This window comes from Nothoprocta perdicaria, unplaced genomic scaffold, assembly GCF_003342845.1.
Source record: "Nothoprocta perdicaria isolate Ctin4 unplaced genomic scaffold, notPer1 scaffold_75, whole genome shotgun sequence".
In the NCBI taxonomy this organism is placed as follows: domain Eukaryota; kingdom Metazoa; phylum Chordata; class Aves; order Tinamiformes; family Tinamidae; genus Nothoprocta; species Nothoprocta perdicaria.
The window spans coordinates 921,104-941,015 of NW_020456032.1; the positions used below are offsets into that span (position 1 = coordinate 921,104).

Here is a 19,912-nt window from a genome sequence, read left to right on the forward strand (position 1 = left end):
TGGTGCCGCTGCTGGGCGGCGGCGCCGCGGCGCAGTACTCCAGCGACCTCTGCAACTGGAAGGGCAGGTAGGGAGCCCCGCGCCGCGCCGCTCGGCCCTCCGCGCGGCTCGGGGGCTGCGCAGCAGGGGGCCGAGGAGGAGGAGGAGGAGGAGGAGGAGGGGAGGGCGGCGCCGTGGCCGCGCAGAACTTTCTGCCCGCCACCGTGGTCGCCGCGCCCGGCCCGGGGCAGTGGCGGCTCCGCGGGACGCGCGGCACCTGCGGCCGCCCCAGCGCGCCCGGCGTGAGGCCACCCTGCTGCATCCTGCTCCTCCATCCTCCACTCTGCTCCATCCTCCTCCATCCCCCTCCTCCATCCTCTGTCCTCCTCCTCGGGCCGCGGCCGCTCGCTGCCGGCGGGTCCGGCCCCGCGGCTCCGCTCCCGCCTGAGTCTCATTGCGAACGCTGCGCCGGTCCCGAGCGTTTCATCTCCCGCGTTATCTCCCCGTTAAGGGCCGGCGGGACGCGCAGCGGGCGCGCGCGGCCCGGGAGCCGCTCTGCCGCCCCGCGGGCTCCGGGTGGCGCTTGCAGCGGCCGCGAAACGTCCCGGAGGCGGCGGCGGTTCTGCCTCCCGTGCGGCCGAACCTGCGCTCCGTTAGCGGAGGAGTCAGACCCGCTTGGAGCAGCGGGACGCCTTGGAGCAGGGAAAACTCTTAGTGGAGAAACAGCTGGGCTGGCTTTGAGCGCGATAATTTCCTACGTGTGACAGCGCCGAGAGCAGATGCTTGGTATTTGCTTTTTTTCTTTCTTTTTTTCCTTCTTTCCTTCTTTTTTTTTTTTCCCCCCCCTCGCTGAACTTTTTTTGGTGACTCTTGAACAATTCCCGCACAGATGATTCCCATGGCTGCCTTTGGAGGTGAATATGTTCCCCATGGACGGTGGACAGAGCCTCTTAGCTCTGGAGCCGGCTCCTCGCTGTGCTGTTCTGCTTCAGCAGCCCTGAGAGCTGCAGTGTGGCCGGGCACCCGCCGCAGTGTCCCGGCCTTGCCCTGCGCCCCGGAGCCAGGCACGGACGGTGGCAGCTCGGGGAGATGCCGTGCCGCACGGAGGCTGCTCCGGGAGCCCGAGAGCCTGGAGCAGAGCTGGCCGCCTCTGCCCTTGCTGCTGGCACATGGGGGCTGCCAGAGAGTCCTAAGGCCATTGACTCTTGTCTGCTTGTTGCTAATAAATGAGTTAAAAAAAAAAACACAAATAAGAAACAGTACTTCCTCCTACCAACAAATAGCATCTAATTAAATATTCAAGTGCAGGTTAAGCAGCTGTATGGACCAGAAAACTTTGTATTTCACATAAAAAAAACTCTTAAGTTGTTTTATTTATTTATTTTTTTAAATCTTAACTGCTTGAAAAGCCTCTGAACTTAAATGCCAACATCTAATCCTTTTCCCCCCACAGAAAAGTTGCAGGTTGCCAGGTGCAGGCAGATTTGTGAGTCTAACATCTCCTATAGAAAGCCTGAAGGTGCTTTCTCACCTTCATTTACATATATATATCAAAATAATGGTCTTAAAAGTAAAATGTTCTGCTTATAAAGCTTTTTTTCCCCCATTAGCTTGTGGAGAACTGCCCAGTTCCCATCCCTTGCTGGTATGAAGAGCTTCATGAGGAGCCCTATGAGCATCGCTGGGAAAGCTGATGCAGTGCCCAGCTCGACACCTGCAGTGGAGCAGGTGCTGGGCTAGAGCAGCACCTTAATAAAGAGCTTGAGAGAGAACATCCAGAAGAGCATGTCCAGAAGAAAGCAGAAGCCTGCCTGGGCGCCTGCATGGCTCTTGCTGCAGCTCCAGGTTCTGCAGTTCAGTGGCCTCTGGATGCTCTGAGCCAGAGGGTCTTCTGCAGGAGGCTGTCATGCCTTTTGGTAAAGGCTGCAGGAGTGAAAGTCCCTGGCTTCTCCATGGGGTCTGCTCTGGGCTGTGATCTTCCATGGATCACATTATCCCTCTGCTTGCCAGGTTGGAACCGAGAGAAAGTGCTCCTTTCCTTCTCCATTTCCTCCCTGTCTCCCGAGAAGAGTAGCAGGTGGCAGCTCTGCTCTGCCGTGGCTCTTGCCCTCTGCAGCACTAGGTTTGGCCAGGGCAGTGTTGTTGCTCTCTAGACAGCCATCCTTAGGCAGATCTCCCCCAGGGTAGGAGGCGAAGTTCTCTGTGGACCTGGCGAGCGATGGGAGCTTCCAGGGCTTTTGACAGCATCTGAAATAAGAGCTAAAGTAGAGAGCAGTGTTCTTCCCAACAATCCCTGCATCACCTTTTGCCTCTTTGCACGACCCTGGTTGCACCTTGCAGCAGAGCAGCTTCCTTCACGAGCAGAGCGGAAGGAAGAAACTGGGAAAGGAGGAGAGCGAGAGGCCGCGGCCGGGACATTCCCAGCATCACTTGGAGGAAGTGGTGCTTGTTCGAGATGCAAGTCAGAAAGGTGGCTCATCCATCCCTGTAACCATAAAACATCTGCTCTTTGCCATGTAGTAAAAAGAAAACCCAAACCCTTGGATGAGCTTGCAAAAACAACAAAAAAGGGGCTCTTTGTCCTCCCTTACCCTGCGGATGTGCCGTGTCGTATGACCGGCCAGGGAGAATTAAGCACAACGTTGAACCACCTTTCAGCACAGTGACAGGTGTCATATTGATGTTGAGCAAAGTGACAGGTCCTGCTGCACGAGGTGGTGGCTCTTGAGTAACACAGCTCATTTGGAAATCTGCTTGGCGTCTGAGTCACCCGTCATTAACAGGCTTAATGTGCACGGGCACGGGTGCTCCTGCGTCTGTCTGAGGCATCACCCTGCACCTGTGGAACTTAATTGGCTGCAGAAGGTAATTTCGGAGTCCGCCCTGTTTTTTGCTTGAGCAGCACGAGCGTCTGGATGAAACAAACGGGAGTCGCTGCGGGCGTGGGGAGCTTTGCTGGTCCCTCCCTTCTGCCCGACGCTGGGGCTGCCGGGTGCACCTGGCCGCCCGGTGTCCCCGCGTCACAGTGTCCCGTGTCCCGGCACGCAGGGGTGCAGTGGTCTGGGCATTACGCGCCGCTGCAGCTGAGCGGGCTGCGCCGGCGCGCGTGGCATCGCCTGCTGCGTCGGGGCCGGCGCCACAAGCAGCTCTACAGGCAGCTCCAACTGCCCCGCGGAAAGTCGCGTTTCCTGGACGTGTCAAGCACTACTGGATGCGAGGGCAAGAGACTAGAGGTCAAAGACTTGTCCTCCTTTTCTCCTCATCTGGGCTCTTGATGTGGCTTTCAAGATTATTCAAAAGCACATGTTGGCAGGCACCATTATTATTAAATACGACTCTTTTTTTTCTCCCTGAGCTTCCTCGTGTAACCTCTATCAAGTGGGTCACCCTGACACTCAGAATAATGAGTCACGTCAGCAGTAAATGCAAACCATATGTTGCTTTGGGTATTTTTTTCCTTCTTCTACATGGATTCTTGTTACTTTCTAAATGCTGACTTGGATTTAAAACCTGTTCAGCACCTGAATGTATCTTTGAGGTGGGGAATTGTGTGTTTGGAGGTTTCTGATGAGAAACCAGAGCTTGATGTCGTTACTTGCACTGGACTAAAATATGTTCTGTCTTTGCCACAGATTTCCTGTGTAACCTTAGACAAGTCACTTAATCCATTTTAGGTTTTTTTCCCCTTGCCTTGGTACCTCTGTGCGTAATGGGAATTCCGTGACGCTTGTCCTGAGTGTGCAAAGCAGAGGCAGGAGCTGCGTCGAGGGTCTCCAGTTGGGTGCTGCTCTACAGGCACAAGATGAGGTTCCCATGGCTTGAGACAAAGTGCACCGAGCCCGTGGGATGAGGAGAGCAAACTCCCCTGGGTGGGGAAGTGATTTACTCGCACTCCCCTACGCGGTTTGTGACCAGACCAAGAGATTTTTGACTAATGGTCTAAACCAATAAACCAGGCTTCCCGCAATGCTTTCTTTTAAGTGAAGGGTCATATTAGTGCTTTAAGTTTGCTCTAGGTAGAAGAACCCATGAGGCTGGAACCACTACTGGGGACGCATAGCAAGTGTTGCTCAGAATTGTCATCAGTGCAGGCTGTGGCCAAGGTAGTTGTGGGGTTCACCAGTCTTGGGCACAGCAGTTTGTTCCTCTTGGGCCAGCAGTTGACCTTGATGTCTCTGTGTTGCCCTCCTGTCCCATCTCTGTGATCACTGGTCCTTGAAATGGCTGTTGAGGTGTTAATGTTTTGCAGTGGTGCCAGCTTTTGTGAGAGAGGACACGACACTGAAGGTGACCCTGGAGGGTGGTGGTTTGCGTGGTCGCGGCAATGCCAGAGTAACTGGCCACGTGTCTGCTCTCTGCTGTGTGCCTGCTCATAACCCCTCAAAGCTGGGGACTGAAATGGTTAGCTCGGTTTAAACCTCATACTGGGGTGAGATGGCAGAAGATGGGACATCCACCAAGGACAGGAGCAAAATCCAATGCTCCCCCAGCTCTGGCTGGAGAGGGCAACATCCTCTTTCTTCTGTGGGGATCCAGGCTGCCCAGCGGGGCATCCCTTTGCGCCGATCCACACACTGAGCTTGGCCTCCCTCCCAGTTTCAGAACCACTGGGAATATAGACTTGGAAGGGGAACAAAGCGCTCGGGAGAAGGTGGAGTCGGGTCCGCGGAGCTGGCGAACGTGCTGCAGGACGGCAGGGCAGCCCTCTGCCACGTCACCCGCCGCGGCGCAGCGCAGGCTTCAGTAATTGAACTGCTTTTGATGCTGTGCTTCCCTCCTATTTACTTTTGAAGTCAATTACTAGTGGTTTAACTTTCTCTTTTGGGAGACGGTTTAACATTGTCCCGCACTATTAAGGTTGGAGTCTTGCAAGAGAACAAGCGCTGCTGAGCTCGCTGCACTCCCAATGCCATAAATTTCTCTGCATTTGCTGATGTGGCCCTTTGAAGGTCTGAGGTTATGGCAGTGGCCTAAGTAGCTCTGTAGCTTTCCTGACTTCCCTTTCTTTCTTTCCGCAGTGGCTTAACTCACGAGTCGCACAAGAAGGACGTTGAACAGGTCTACCTCCGCTGTTCAGAAGGGTCCATTGAGTGGATGTATCCCACGGGAGCACTCATCGTCAACCTGCGCCCCAACACTTCACCTGCCTCATTCAAGCATTTGACTGTTTGCATAAAGCCCTTCAAGGACTCTGCAGGAGCAAATATTTATTTGGAAAAAACTGGAGAACTGAAACTCTTGGTCCGAGATGGAGATCGCAGCCCCAGAAAAGTCTATTGCTTTGGCTATGACCAGGGGGGGCTGTTTGTTGAGGCTACCCCTCAGCAGGACATTAGCAGGAAGATCACAGGCTTCCAGTACGAGCTGATGAGCAAGGGGATAGCATCCGATTTGCACACAGTTTCTGGTGAGTTGGGGGATATCGGTCGTGTCTTTGGGTACTGTGTTGGATCTGCAACAGGTGGCAGGGTGAGTTGGTGGGGAAAGTGGTTGGGTCTGGATTTCATGTGCTTTTAGGGACATAGTCTATAAAAAAGCTATTACAAAGAATTGGGTTTTTTAAATGGGAAGCTGGTGACATGGGCGGAACAGGTGGAATCCCAGAGGATTTAAGGGCGACGTCGGGAGCGATTTCCCCCCACACCCGCCTGGGGCCCAGGGCAGCCGCTGGAGCTGCCTTTGCCCTGCAGTGAACTGGGCTCCGAGTCCTGCTCTCACTGTTCCTAACTACTTTTTAACTCTGTTTTTAAGCCCCCGCTGCATGTTTTGAATAATAAACATCTAAACAAGGAGGAACTCCTTTTCTATGGGTGCTTTTTTTTTCTCCTCTCTCCCCTGCAAGTACAGCCACTTGCTGACCTAATTATTGTGTTTTTAGCAAGGAAAATGGTGTGTTCCTTCCGCAGCTCTGCCCGCTGCGTGCTGCAGTGCTGGGCTGACCTCCCCGGTACCGTAACCCTGCTTTTATTGTGCTGCCGTCCTCTCCTCTCCCAGCCGTTGTGAGAGGCAAGTTCTGTAGGAAGGACTTTTAGCCCAACCAGGGATTTGTAGGAAGGAGGAAGAGCTGAGCTGAAAGAGATCTGCCAAGCCTGGAAAATCTCAGTACTAAATACCTTAGGGGCACAATTGCTTGGGGTGTAATTTAATTATGCTACTCAACTAGAGGGTTTGAGGAGAAGAGAAACTAGTGTTAGTAGCGGTAGATGGGAGGGAATGGGTCCAGCCTACCTAGAAATGTCCCAGTGGATGCCACTTGTCCTGCAGCATTGCTGGTGACTTGTGTCCCTCCGTGCTGGCAGGGCAGATCTTCCCCGTGGCCTCGCTCTAGGTTATTGTGTCCCAAAACACCAGAGAGGTTTAGAGTTGAGGTTTCTTAGGCGGTGGTGGCAGCCCGGCTTCTCCTGCAGTGGCAGCGGGGGCACAAAGCTGTGCCACATCGGGGGCACAAGGCCGTGTTGCAGTGAGGGCACGGAGGCTTCCTGGCATTGGCATTGCCTGTGGTGAGACGCAGCCGGCGCCGAGCCCGAGCGGCAGCACCCGGACCCCACGGCACCCATGCTTTAAATGTGGCACCCCATCAGTGCCGTGGCTCATTAAACAGTGCTAGGCTTTGGGAGGCCTTGCACCTCCCATTTTTTTTCTTTAAATTAAATAACTCATTACAGAGCGTCTGTCCCCATCTCTCTGCTTCCTCGGTCCCCTTGGGCAGCAGGGCCCTGGGCACCCTGCCCTGTCCAGCATTGCTGGCACTCCTGACTCTACCATCGTAGCCTCTTAGTCCAGTGAGGCACGAGGTGGCAGAGAGCTGCTGCAGTAACCCCAAGAGCTGATAGATGGCGTGTTTAAACCAAAAAAAAAAAAAAATTAAACCAAAAAAAAAAAAAAACAGCAAAAATATGTATTTATAAACATAATTATTTAAGTTGCCCTCTTTGCCCATGCCATGTGGGCAACCTGTAGCTTGGTGCCAGGTTTGTGCATGTGAAGTGGCTTTCTGTGCCACTGAGCAGTGCAAGAACTGCAGGGGAAGCCGGGTACCTGCTGCAGAGCCGCCTTTGCAGCCACATCATTTCTGCAAAGATGAAATTCCACACAGTGAAATTCCACTGCCGAAGCCACTAAATACTTAATTGGTCATTTGGAAAATGTTCCCAGCTTCAGGGCTTCGCTTCTTGATAGGCTGTGCAGATGTGAGACATTGGCAAGCTAGAGATAAGCAAATAATAAACTTAGCAAGAAAAATCCTGTAGTTTTTACGTGCTTTTACCTATAGGTAAAAGTAATATGTGAGAAGCGGCAGCCGCCGGTGCTGGTTTTGGTTTGGCAGTCGCGGTGGTTTCGCTGCAGCCCGGCGCAGGCGGCTGCCTTCTCACAGCTTCGTCCTCTCCGCTCCGCAGAAAACCCTGGAGATTTCGAAAAGCTGATGGGAGTTTTCTGCGGGGACGGTCCAGAAGCTAAACCGAGGACTGAATCCAGTTACAGCCTTCCTCCCTGATAGGCACATTGAATCGCTTTTCCTAGGCCTGCCTTATTTTCAGCTGTACGAGACACAGTCTGACTTTCGGCACTGCCTTTAAAGCAGCGTTCTGGGTTATCTCCTCCATGCTCCAAGGGTCCCCGTTGGACAAAGGTGGCTTTTTAGTAGCCCCCTGGCAGGTCCTTCCGACTCAGCTGGGGTTCTCAGTTGCATTTTGAGTGGTTTCTCTTGCCAGCTTTTCAAGCCCCTGACCCCGGGAGCGCAGAGTTAGGGGAGTGAAAACACAATGCAAATGCCCCATGTGCCTCTTCCTGCTGCTCAGATGAGCACTTTTATCCTCCTATAAATATCTATATGTCTGGGGAAACTGCCAAGTAGCTGCCTTGTGAGACTTGTAGGGAGCAATATATTTGGGGCTCTTCATAGCTCCTGGACCTCTGTTCCTCTATAGCTGCCTCTAGCTTTGCTGCAAAACCTCCGGCTAAATGTCCTTTGCTGAACTGTGCCTGTTGGGAGAGGAAGTTCACCATCGATGGACTGAAATCGCTCGTAGCCTCTGCATGGGAGAGGAGGCTTGAGCCAGAGGCAAACATCGACCTTAAAGGAGGTGAAAACCTTGAAGATTCTGTAAGGTCCAAGAATACGTGTCCCTCGGTGGCGGCTTTGGCTCGTGGCGTTTTTGGCTGTTGTAAAGGTGAAGAGCGAGCCTGCTGCTCCCCGAGCGGCAGTGACGGAGCTCGGCGCGCCAGGAGCGCGCTGAAGAGCTCAGGTGCTGCTGCACATCACAAGCATGGCCCTGTGTTTTTCATTTTGCTTTTCCTGTAGCGAAGGGTCTATCGTGCAAGGCGCAGGTGCGGGGCTCGGGCACGCCTTTCCCGGGCAAGATCCGGGCCCAGTTTTGCCTGCGTTTCCCCAAACAGTGTGTTTGTTTCCTGGTGATAATTCCTGCGCTCTGCCCTCGCGCCTGCTCGCACTGCCTCACGCGGCACCCCAGATCTGATGAAAGAGGACTAGTCATCTCTCCAGTGCTTTAATGCCCTGCTGCGTCCCCGCAGCCCCGGCGTGGCAGGGCGCATCTGTGAATCGGCGATGCTTGGCGCGCTGCCTGTGGTTTAATTAGAAAACCTCAAGTTTTATTAGTTTACAGTCATTCTTTCCCACTTAATCAGAGCAGAGCAAATAATCCAGGGAGAAAATGCACGCAGGTTTGGAATAGGCCTTCCCACCTTCTCTTGAAGGCAGACCAACACAGGGTACCTTATGCTGCTTCTGAATTTGGGGGTTTAACCCTTTCTTGGCTCTGGGTTGGGGTTACTCACTGTGTTCCTGAAGGTTTCCCAGCTTCAGGGAGTACCTGTTGGATCCCGATGGTTTCAGCCAGGTTCATGTTTGGTGCAGGGGGGTTTGGAGTGTGAAATGTCTTGTTTTCCTGGCTACCATTCTGCCACTGTTTGGAGGGAAAAATGCACTTCTGAGTAAGAGGAGAACAGCGTTGGATGAGAGTGAGTTGATCTCCAGAGGATTTGCTAGATCTACCCAGCTTTGATATACAGGTTCCCCTACGAGAGAGGTCTCCTGTGTTGGTCTCCCACCTCACGAGGTGTCACGGTGGTGAAAGAGGCTGGTGCTGCTCGTGCTGCGTGTCAGGACCCCCAGTTTGGGTCGTGGTGGTTGGGTTCCCCCTGCCCCGTGGAGCTGCTGTGGGCTGCAGCGCTTGACCTGGGCACAGCAGCAAGGAGAAGGGCCCTGCAGCAGTTGTCTCGTTTCTGCAAGGCATCCGACTGCCACAAGGCTCACCAGGGCAAGGGGCATCTTGGTGGGTTCCTTCTCCTCTGCATGTCCAAAGCAATGGGTGACTGAAAATGCTTTTGACTGCAGATTAGGTTTTGGATTGGACCCCTGTGTAATTCCCGTTTACACTGATGGCCCATTAACTTCAGCTCGTGTTTTGGGTAAGGCTCCAAGCCTTGGTGTTTGCCCAACTGAAGAATTGAAGCACTGTGATGTTTTGGCCAGAGGCCATTCAAGAAGCAGCAGAACTCGTTTCGGTTGGTGAACTCTGTTGATTTTAATCTTTTCTGCTTGCGCTGGAAAAAACCACCGTGGATCCCTCTGATGCTGGCAGCGAGGCAGGGGTTTTGGCAAGAGCCCTCTTTGGCCCTATAGCTCCTCCAAGCTCTGTAGTATGAAGCTCTGTACAGAGCAGTTTGTTTTTCCACAACTTCAGCTCCTGCTCAGCTAGTCGGCAAAAGCAATTTGCAGGTTTGACCTCTTTTTTTGGAAAAGAGGGTACATCTTCCCCCCTTGAAACCACTTTGTTTCTTTATCCAAAGTCTGTGTTTGAGGAACGTCACCCACCTGTGGATCTAATTTTATGTGAGCTCTATAATTTGTGTCCCCAGATTTATGTGGAGGTCTATAATTTGGGTGCAAGAGCCCAGGAGCTCAATTCCGAGCACTTTCCTTACCCACCTGCATTTGTGTGGTAAAGAAGTCAAATTTTAACAGAAAATGTCCCTTTATCTTGATGGCATCGCCCCACTTAGTGCAGCTTCAGGTAACTGTTTTCTTAGTTTTCCTTATTAATGCTGGGTACCTGGCTGAGCATATTTATAGATAGGAGGTAAAACACTCACTTGGCTATCTGCAAAACTGGAAAAATCCAGCTAACTAATTAAGAACAGTATCTAGCTATTTCCTGTACGCAGCTAATTCACTGGCCTGGGAAAACTGGGGTTGGAAATGAAGAAAACCCCTGAGCGTGTGGGCTGAGCCAGCCTTTCTCCTCCCCAGCTGCTTTCTGAAGCACCTCTTCCAACTGCTGCCCTCCTCTTGGCGCGGGGGTTGTGGGGCACCAATCTGCCTTATCTCTGGGCTGTTGTCCCTAATGGGGTTGTCATTCCAGCTCCAATGTCCCGCTTCCCTCAGGCTGCTGCCAGTGCCCAGCTTGGGTTTTGTTTCGCTGGGGGCCGAATGTGCTGCTAATCAGTGTGGTCCAGAGCAGCAGATGTGCTGGGGCATTTTCACTTCTTGCTGACGCAGCCTTGCTCTGCGCAGGGAGCAGGAAATCGTGGCTGGCACCAGGGCCTCCGCAGCGAGCAGACCCGTTCCGTTATCGCCAGTGCAAGCACAAGGGGTGACGGAAAGAGGCTCTTGAAACACTTAAACTGAAAGTCCCTGCGCCCCTTACGCTTTGGCCAGGTTCTGCTCGAGTCATTGCAAGCGCCCGGGACGTCACAGAGAGGGGAGCACCCTGTGTGCCCGGGCAGGCGCTCCCTTTTCCCGTTCGGGGGCTGCGTATCCTCCCCGCAACAGCAGGGAAAGGATTCGGGTGATCTCCCTATCCGCGCGTGTGCACCCGATAAAGCCCCAGTGCCTCTTGGGGTGACATTGTGTTATTGGGGGAGAAAAAAGTAAATAAAGCCGAGTGTGGTCGGTTTTGATTTGCAGAGAGCAGCAGAGTTCATGCAGCGCTGCCGCAGCCGCTTGTGAGAGGCGCAGTGAGCGCGGAGCAGCCCGCGGGATCTGCTCCTCGCCAGGGGCTTGGCGGTGCCTGGGAGGTGCCCAAACGCTGCCTCTTGATTTTCATGCTTTCTTTATATATTTTTCTCTTTTTTCCCCCCAAAAGGTCAACAGAGCAACAAGTTTTAAGCCCATTTACCAGAACTCAGCTTGCAACACCGTTGCTCAAAATACCCCACCTGTAATTACTGGCCTTAAGAGGGACCATTTTTAGGCCAGTGCTGTAGGACACCTTGTTTTCTGAAAGTTTTTCTTGTATGCCCACCCTCTCTGCAGGGAGGATGTTATTAGTATCGCTTTTATGTATTTTTCCTCATATCTAAAATGCTATAAAACTGAATACAGGTGAATAAACCAAATTCCCTAGACCGATATGTATTTTTTTAAAAGTGCATTTTAACAAGCTCTTTTTTGAAAGGTTGTCATTGAAGGGGGGGTTCATGCTCATGATTTAAATGGATTGTGCTGGCTGTGGAGTGGGATTTATTTTGAGGCACTAGGAGCCATTTCTAATTATCAATATGCCTGAAGTGGACGAGAGTTGCAGTGAGTGATTGACTACAGGCAGGGGAAGGAGAGTTTGAAAGCAAAATGTTTTGGGGTTGCTGCTTGGTTGAAATAATGTCACTGCACTTTGCAGGCACTGGTTACGCACATGCGCTTCTTACATGTCCTTAAATTGAGCACGGGGTGACATTTTGGGGAAGGGGAGGCTCAGTTGGGTCAAAAATGTTAAACGGAGAAGCCATCTGCTATTAAAAAAAATAAAAACAGATGGATAAATCTCTCCTTTCTGCCCCCAGAAATGAGCTGGAGGGCAGTCCCCTAACCCCAGTGGTCCTTCACGGTCACTGGGCCAGCGCTCTGGTTTGGGGAGGTGACAAAGGAGCCGCGATGATAAATACACAGCTGTGGGGGAGAGGGGCGCAAGAAAACGGGTTATTTTTGCTCGGGTGGCCGTGAAGACCCTTGGCTGCGCTCAGGTGGATTGCGCGGGCAGCTGGGCCCCGCTGCGCGCTGACCATCCCGCGCGCCGGGAGACGCTCCCGTGGGGCCATCCAGCCCCGTCGCTCCGCGCTCCTCAATAACGCGGCGTGCTGGCTCCACAAAACTGTTTAGTTTGCTCATTCCTGAGGCCGGGGGGAGGCCGGGGAGAATGGGCATTCCTCGCCCCCTTCCTCCTCTTCCTGGAGGAATGAGAAACCCACTGAAACGAGGGCCGGAGTTTTCCTGCATCAGGGCTGTGATGTGCAGAGGATCTCTCTAGCCCTCCTGTCTTATGGAAGCTGTGGTGTTGCAGAGACCCTTGGAGCAGGGCAGGCCGCGCTTGAGGGCTGCTCAGTGGTATCCTAAGTTGGGCCTTGGTCTGCTTCACATCCGATCAAGGGAGCCGCAGCCAGAGGACACCCTGCTGTCATCCAGCATTAGCTTCTACTGCTGACTCCAAGTTCTCCAAGGATTATTTCTTCTTGTGGCTTCTGTGACCGGGCTTGGGACCACCTCAGGTATCTTCCTGCCCAGCCATGACTCCTAGATGGGACTTGGACCTTGGCTCCTCCTGCCACTGGTATCGATGCTGCATCGAGGGGCTGAAATTCAGTTGTCCGAGTCCTTTCCAGAGCAAAACTGGGAAGCTTGGTAATGATTACTAATGTTGGCTGTGCCCGTGGTTCGCTACTCACTTGTGCTCTTTTCAGTGGTGGCCACTGATAGAGCTAGAGGAAACAGCCACAAACTGAAGCACCAAAAGTTCCACAGGACTTGGACATATCTTGGCAGTGAGGGTGATGGAGCCCTGGAACAGGCTGCCCAGGGGGGTTGTGGAGTCTCCTTCTCTGGAGATCTCCCAAACCCGCTTGGACGCAGCCCTGTGCCACGTGCTCTAGGTGACCCTGTGTGTGCAGGGGGTTGGACTAGATGATCTCTGGAGGTCCCTTCCAACTTTAAGGATTCTGTGACTCCGTCTGTATGGTAGGAGCCTCTGTCCCCACAGAGCTTTGGAGGCTTGACACCTGCTTCAGCTGGGCCCAAGCCAATGCGAGAAGCCTAACGCAAAGAAAAAGGCATCCAGAGGCTCACGGGGTTAGCTCTGGCCCTCGCACAGGCCTCTTCAGGAATGGGCGGATCATATAGAAATGGTTTAAAAATGAAGACTGGCCTTGTTCCTTCCGAGATCTCCCATATCCTGAAAATAAGGCGATTTCTAGAAACAGGAAGGAGAAGGGTCCGTGTGGACACACGTGCAAACACTTTTGGTTTGTTTTAATACTCGCTTAATCTCCGATCTGTCATTGCTTCCCTCTCAGGGTTTAACTTTACCCAGCCACTTGTAAAAACCCACTAGTTTTCCATTTTCTGCCCTGAGTGCTGTATCCACTGTGCGTCAAAGCCTTCCTCCGTGCCTCCTCTTCCCCTGCATGTGGCATGATGCTTTCCTTATGACAGGAAAGAAATCCTTTCCCAAGGGAATTGCAGGAGGGCATGAGGCAAGCAGTGAAAGCCCCGTGTCTTGCACCCGCTCAGGCCCCGTGATGTTGCAGGGAGGCTGCGGTAAGGTGGAGGAAGGAGAGAGGCCTCGTCCATGGGATAAACAAATAGCCTGGTTTGGTTGGTTTTCTGGCATTCCCTTGGTGTACAGGAATATGGATTTGCAGAGATGTGTTTTCCTTGCTAAGCTCTCCATTTTTTGGGAGATCTTGGTAAGCGTGGAGCTCTTCTCCATGCCGAAGGAGCTTAACTGGAGGTTTGGCCTGTTCGGGAGGCCTTTTGGACATGATCCAATGGGTCTTCTGGGCACCATAAGGGAGGGTTTTTACGGGATCTACCCAGGAGCACTCTGCCGAGCTGCACTGGTCTGGCCAGCCTTCCATCGCTGCCCACCTGGGCGAGGGCCCTGTGTGTCCCGGCACCGTGGGAGCCCAGGCCCCGGGCGACGGGTCTGCGGAGCGACCGAGGGGGCCGAGCGCGGTGGAGGCAGGGAAGAAAAGGGAGAAGGTGTTTGAAAAGCAGCATTATTCTTTCCCGACGGAGCAAGAAGCATTCCTGAGTGGGGCTGGCCAAAAGGTGCCTCGAAGAGAAGGCGCTTTTCAGGATTTCTCCTGGCTCGGCACAAATTATGCGCGGGCCCGGAGGTGCGCGGCAGGCCCGCGCCGCCGCCCCGATGGGAACCGCTCCGCTTTTTCTTCTGAAACAAACGGCTGCTTGTGCCGCGGGGTGACCTCTCAGCCCGCTGGTCGGGAAGGGGCTGCGCCGGGGAACGGCAGAAGCCGCCGGCTCTGCAGCTCTGGGGCCCCGGAGCCACTGAGCCCAGGCCCACATGGCGCTCGGGGCCCGCCGCGCTCCGGGCCGCCCCTCAGGCTCTTGACATAAACAGTCCTCTTTGGTGCTTAGGACTTCAACGCTCTCTTGAAAGACATTTCCGTGAAAAGATAAATTTTTGGTTTATGGTCTCTTGCTTTAATGTTTCTCAGAATGCAAAGGTCATCACATCTCTGGTGGTGAGGTTTACAGCATGGCTTGTTTTATTCTTTCTCTTGCAGGAAGGAAGTGGTATTGACTCGATTTTTCTTGGCACCATCTGTGCCATAGCGAATGAAAGTCTGCGTTTTGTTAAACCTATTTGCAGGTTTAATTTGTTCCTGGCTGGACAGTCTGTATTTTCCAAATCGCTTCTGGAAATCCGTGTGCATGAGCAAGTTGAAGTGGATGTTAAAAATGAGTTACGGCAAGGACGCTTTCTCCTCCATAGCCCTCAGATCACCAGTATCCCTGTGTCAGGGAAGGGAGCCAGGGAGTCTCCGCTGCAGCATCCTGATTTTGGTGCAGCTGTTGAATCACTGTCTTGTACTTCTGCACCTAATACGGGGCCTCTTTTGGCTACAGAGGGAAGGAGTCTGAGGGTTTTTATCCCTGTTTCTGATCGGATTGTTCTCAGCTGCCTTTTCCAGACAGCTCGGGGGCTCAGATGAGCTTTCTAGCAAAGATGAGGATGAATTCTTCTGCCTTCAGAAAAGCACTGAACTCTCTTGGTATGTTATTCACGGCACTAACACCCTATTGGTCTGAGAGTCACTCCCCCTGAAGCTGCATCCGAGGGTTATGGAGCCAGGGGGTTGGGAATAGCACGAGCTCCGCTCTTGGGTTTGCTCCCTGGCTCGGCCTTTTCCTACTGACACGCTAGGAAAAGTGCAGTGTTTGCAGAAAGCCGCGTAATCCTATCCCATGCAAAGACAGGAAAACCTTGTAAAACAGAAGAGCGATGAGAGAGCTCCTCTGTGCACTGTGACTAGGTGTCAGTGACTTCCAGCCCAGCTGTGAGATGCTCGGCTTCATCTGGGCCCGTTTTCTCCCTTTGCGTGGCTGCAGGTATGATGCAGGTGTTGGGGTGCAGCTCTGTTCCGTGAGCTCACACCTAGTGTGTTCACTTTAAACTTAAGGTGCGTTGGCAGGCAGGTGCCTTGGCGTAGTGCTCGGGGGTGGTTCAGCACGGGCACTGTGCGTGTTCTGCAGCTGAGATGCTGTGGCTCGCTCAGGAAGAGCTCTGAGGCCGTGGGAAGAGTTGAGAGCATATCCCGAATGGCCATGAGCTGCCTCGCACACCACAGTGGTTATCGAGTTCTTGCCCATCTTCACGGTGAAGTAGCAGATCCTTTCCTTTGGGGTGTGAATGGAGAGGTTTGTTTCATGGCAGAAGTGGCACCTCATTCAAACTGGACAAACTTAATTAGAAACAATCACAAGAGTTTACTGTACCACTCAGTGGAAGCAAGATAAGGGCATGACTTTTTTGACTTTGTTCAAAAACCCCGGCCCTTGCGTAAATCCTGAACTAGGAATCAGTTGAGCCTTAGTCATTTCTACGTAGGACTCGAAGAAGAAGAAGAAAAAAAGACAGACATTAACAAGCATTGGAGAAACCACATCTCTCTTTTTATAATCTGCTCCTGGAAGCCAGTGCTTGGCTTTTCCAGGAAGGAGACTCATCCTGTGGTGCTCTTTCCAGGACAGTTGCAATTGCAGACCTGCTAAAAGGCGTTTGAAGGTTTTTTTGCTGTTGTTGTTCCATATGAACTAGGGCTGACGTCAGGCCAGAAGCTTTTATCCTGGAGACCGAGGTCTGTTTTGTCCCCATGTTTTGTCACAGCTGGAGGTGTTGCAATACAGACCGGCTTAGGCTGAACTAACGTGCTCTGGGAGAAGACCAGGGCCTATCTGAATGCCTTCTGCTGAGCTGCTGGCAAGAAAGGACGAGTCATTTTAATCAACTGTTTAAAACCTATGACTAACCTATAAAAGTGCTCCAATCCTCGCTGGGCCTCACGAGTACCTTTCAATGCTTAGGATGTCAGGTTGCTCTTCAAAGCGGTGTTCCGAAATACTAACGTGTGGGTGCCATATGCTGCAGGAAGCTAGAAGCACAAATAAAGGAGCCGTGAGGCGCACGCCCCCGCCATCCACCACACCGCACCCGTGCACGCAAGCTGCTGCAGAAAACCAAAGGGCATTCCTCGGTAAAGCGGTTTTCTGCAATGACTTTGTGTTAAACGTTTTCACTTCTGCTTCAAGGGTGCCTCTCTTCCTGTCTCCGCTCTGCGAGCCGTGATGTTGTGACTTCAGCACAGCCCACGCGGCGCGGCAGGGCCAAGCGAGAAGGTGCTTTTGGCTCAGTCAACGGGGCCTTGATGTGGCGCGTAAGGACCCACAGCCTGGCTCACCTAGTCTTCGTCTTAGCTGTGCAGATGAGCAAAATACAGTGAGGATGGGCGATTTTTCTTGCTTGGGTGTTGAAAGCGGGTTCTGGGGTAAGGCAGTTTGGACCCTGGTGAAGCCCGTTCCACCTGTGTAAAATCTGTAAAAACACAAATGTTTCTTTAGAGAAATGAGGGAAAAGACGGAATTAGGGAAAAACAGAGGGAGATGAGGGCCATTTGTCTGTTTTATTGATGTTTACAGTCAGAGCTGGCATGAGTGGGTTTAATGTGTCCTGCAGGATAGTGTCCTCCTAGACCATGACTTAGGCCCTCCAAAGAGCCCCCATCTCCTGTTTCCAGAAGCTGCATACGAAGTGCAGCACAGCAACAGAGAAAGCCCCGGAGCTGTGTCTGCAGGTGCTCCAAGGTGGGTGTACACCTCTCCACAGCTCTCCAGCTGGTCAGGAGCCTCATGCTACATTGCAGTGTTATAGTTGCACTTAAATCCAGCGCCAGTCCTGGCAGGGTGTTGGAAGAGTACTGGAAGAGTGTTGCAGTACTCCGTGTTGGTATCTCACCTGGGGACTCCTGGAGCTCAAGGCAGCTTGCATCTCCTCCGGGTGGTCCATCAGCACGTGTCCCTCTGTCCTCCTGTGCGTTTCTGCCTCCCTGCGGACGGGAGCAGCAATGGGCTGCATGGAGCTGTTGGCCAACAAGTGTGGTCTATTGTTAGTATCGCCATGTCCTCCTCGCTAACGGGAGGTTCAGAGGGCAAATCGCTCCAAGCAGCTGGGACACGACTGCTAGCCCGTGAGCAGTGCTGTAATTACATCCCCCTCTGCGAGGAGGTGGGGAGAGGGCCCCGTTGGGGAGCGGGTGGCAGGAGGGGCTGCCTCAGGTCAGGATCCTGTCAGAATCCATCAAAGGCATTCCCGGGAGGGTCCGCAGCCCAGGGCACAATGCAGACATTATGCCACGAGTTGTGTAGTTGCGTTGTAGGCATCTGGGCTTTAGAGGCCCTCAATAAAACCTTGCCTTTCTCTTTTTTTTTTTTTCTTCCTTTTTTTTTCCCTCCCCTCCCCTGCTGCCACATGAATTAAGGGTCTTTGGCTTATCGAGTTTGAAGGAATTAGAGCGGCTGACGTTGATGTCGCTGGTGTGGGCCGGGCCCTTGGCTGGGAGAGCCCGACGAGCGCGGAGCCGCTGCCGGTGCCGGGCTCCTGCCGCCGGCACGGGGCCTGTGCGGCGGCTCCGAATGGGCTCCCAATGGCCCTGCCCCTGCAAAACAGGCTGCTTGCAAGTGCAAAACAGGTTCCTTGCTAGTTTGGTATCAGCAAGGCTAGTCTCTGTTTCATAGTTGGAGTGCGTGTCATTTTGGCCTCGCGACGAGGAAGATTATCTGCCTCCCAATCTCCAGAGTGAATTAGTGCCAAACTGCCCCTAAAATTACTAACACGTGGCATAAACAGCCAGATTCAGTTATGGCTGTAATTCAAAGCAAAGTGTGGGCATTGCCTCCGCCTTTGGATTTCATTTCTTTTATGAGGCTGTCTAGGAGCGAAGCTTCGGGTGCACTGATGCAGTAGGTGCCACTTGCTTTTTAATGGTCCAGGTACTTTGTCAGCAGTACGAGTCCTTCACGAGTCGCTCTCCATCTGGGCTTGCTTACCTGAGTTTTTGTGCTTGTCAGATCTATTTGATCCTCTGCGGATGCAGGGGTGGTGGTTCTTGCACAGGAGAGGTTTGCTGCCCCTGTCCGTGAAGCAACCTCTTGAAGTATTTTGCTGGTCCTGTGCTCCTCCTGAGAACAGAATTGGCTTGGTCAGGCTGCTTCCTCCATTTTCCAGTTGAACTATAGAGATGGCTGGTCCAAACTAAAACTGTTTTCACCAGCCTTAAAAGACTGGGATGCCTTTTTTATTATTAGATCTTTGCAGAACAAAATATGTGAAGTTTGGAGTCTAGGATTATGGACTGCAGTGGCTGTGCTTAACTTCTGGAAGGTCCATGTGAAAACTAAGTGGATCTCATGGAGGTTTGCAGGTCACCTCTATTGTCAAGGTCTGGTTGCTCTAAGTTGCATCCTGGTTTGGGCAGAGGGAGGGCAGGGGAAGAGTGGAATGAATATAACCTGGGAATTTGACTGGATGAAATGACTCCCCATGGGATATCACACAGCTGATAAAACTTTGCTGTTAAATGACACTTGAATATTTATTCCAGTTACTAATCAAAATTTCTTGAAATCTTTAGACTGATTTTTTTTGTAGTATTCCAGTTATGTCCCAGCTCTATATTCCTCGTAATATTATACGATTTCCCATTTTCCCTGAATGAAGAAGTGAAATGGTGTGGGGGGAGAAGGGCAGCGAAGGCTGACTCGTTCCTCAAGGCCGTAGAGGCATTCAGGCCTGAATAAAGGGAAATGTCCAGCTGATCAGATGATTTAGCAGAACTATTTGGTCCATTCCTCATCTCCTCTCCTGGAGCTTTGGAAACTTTTGGAATTATTCCTCCAAATACCTCTGCCCAGAAATGTGCATTTTGCATTTGCCTTAATCCTATTAAACAGCGTGTTACACTGTGTATTAATCATCTGACTGGAGCAAATCTGGTGGATTTGGTTCAATAATCCTTCTTTCTGGATCACTGCCTTTCTGGCACCTTAGAAAACAGCAGAGATTTGCTGTGTCTCGCGTTAAAGAATGGCCTGTGCTGTGTAACAGGGAGGGCTGATAGGCGACCGTCGCAGGAACCGGCTGTGTTTTGTTTAGACTGGTTGAAATGTGCGATGGATAAACTACTCAGGGAAGCGGCGGGGGGAAAAGGAAGGGTGTAGCTATTTGGGAATCTGTAATTAAGTATTTTCAGATGTTAAGATGCAAAAAAAAAAAAAAAAAAAAGAGGTGATATCTTTTGGGCTTATCACAGACAGCGCGATCAAATTAGCTGTAGCTCAAATGCTTCGCCTGGTCTCCAGCATGAGCTCAGCTCTGTTGCTGTTGTTGACCTCAGCAGAACAGAACACTTGATGGGTGTTTGCTGGGCGCTCGATGGGCCTTTGCACTTGATGGGTCTTTACTGGGTGCTCGAGGGGTCTTTGCGCTTGATAGATCTTTGCTGGGTGCTCGATGGGTCTTTGCTGCGCGCTTGATAGGTCTTTGCACCCGGGTCTTTGCTGGGCGCTCATGGGTCTTTGCCTTGCTCTTGATGGGTCTTTGCACTCGATGGGTCTTTGCTGGGC

At 52.4% G+C, this 19,912-nt stretch overlaps 1 protein-coding gene across 1 annotated transcript in view; it reads left to right on the forward strand.

Moving 5' to 3' along the window:
- Nucleotides 1–10: 10 nt before the first annotated feature.
- The window catches only part of METRNL (meteorin like, glial cell differentiation regulator), a 22,689-nt gene continuing 2,787 nt past the window's right edge, over nucleotides 11–19,912 (forward strand). Inside the window, exons 1-2 of the mRNA XM_026051450.1 lie at nucleotides 11–67; nucleotides 4,998–5,386. Of these exons, the coding sequence (XP_025907235.1) occupies nucleotides 5,074–5,386 (313 nt within the window). The 5' untranslated portion in view covers nucleotides 11–67; nucleotides 4,998–5,073. The remainder of the gene's footprint in view (nucleotides 68–4,997; nucleotides 5,387–19,912) is intronic.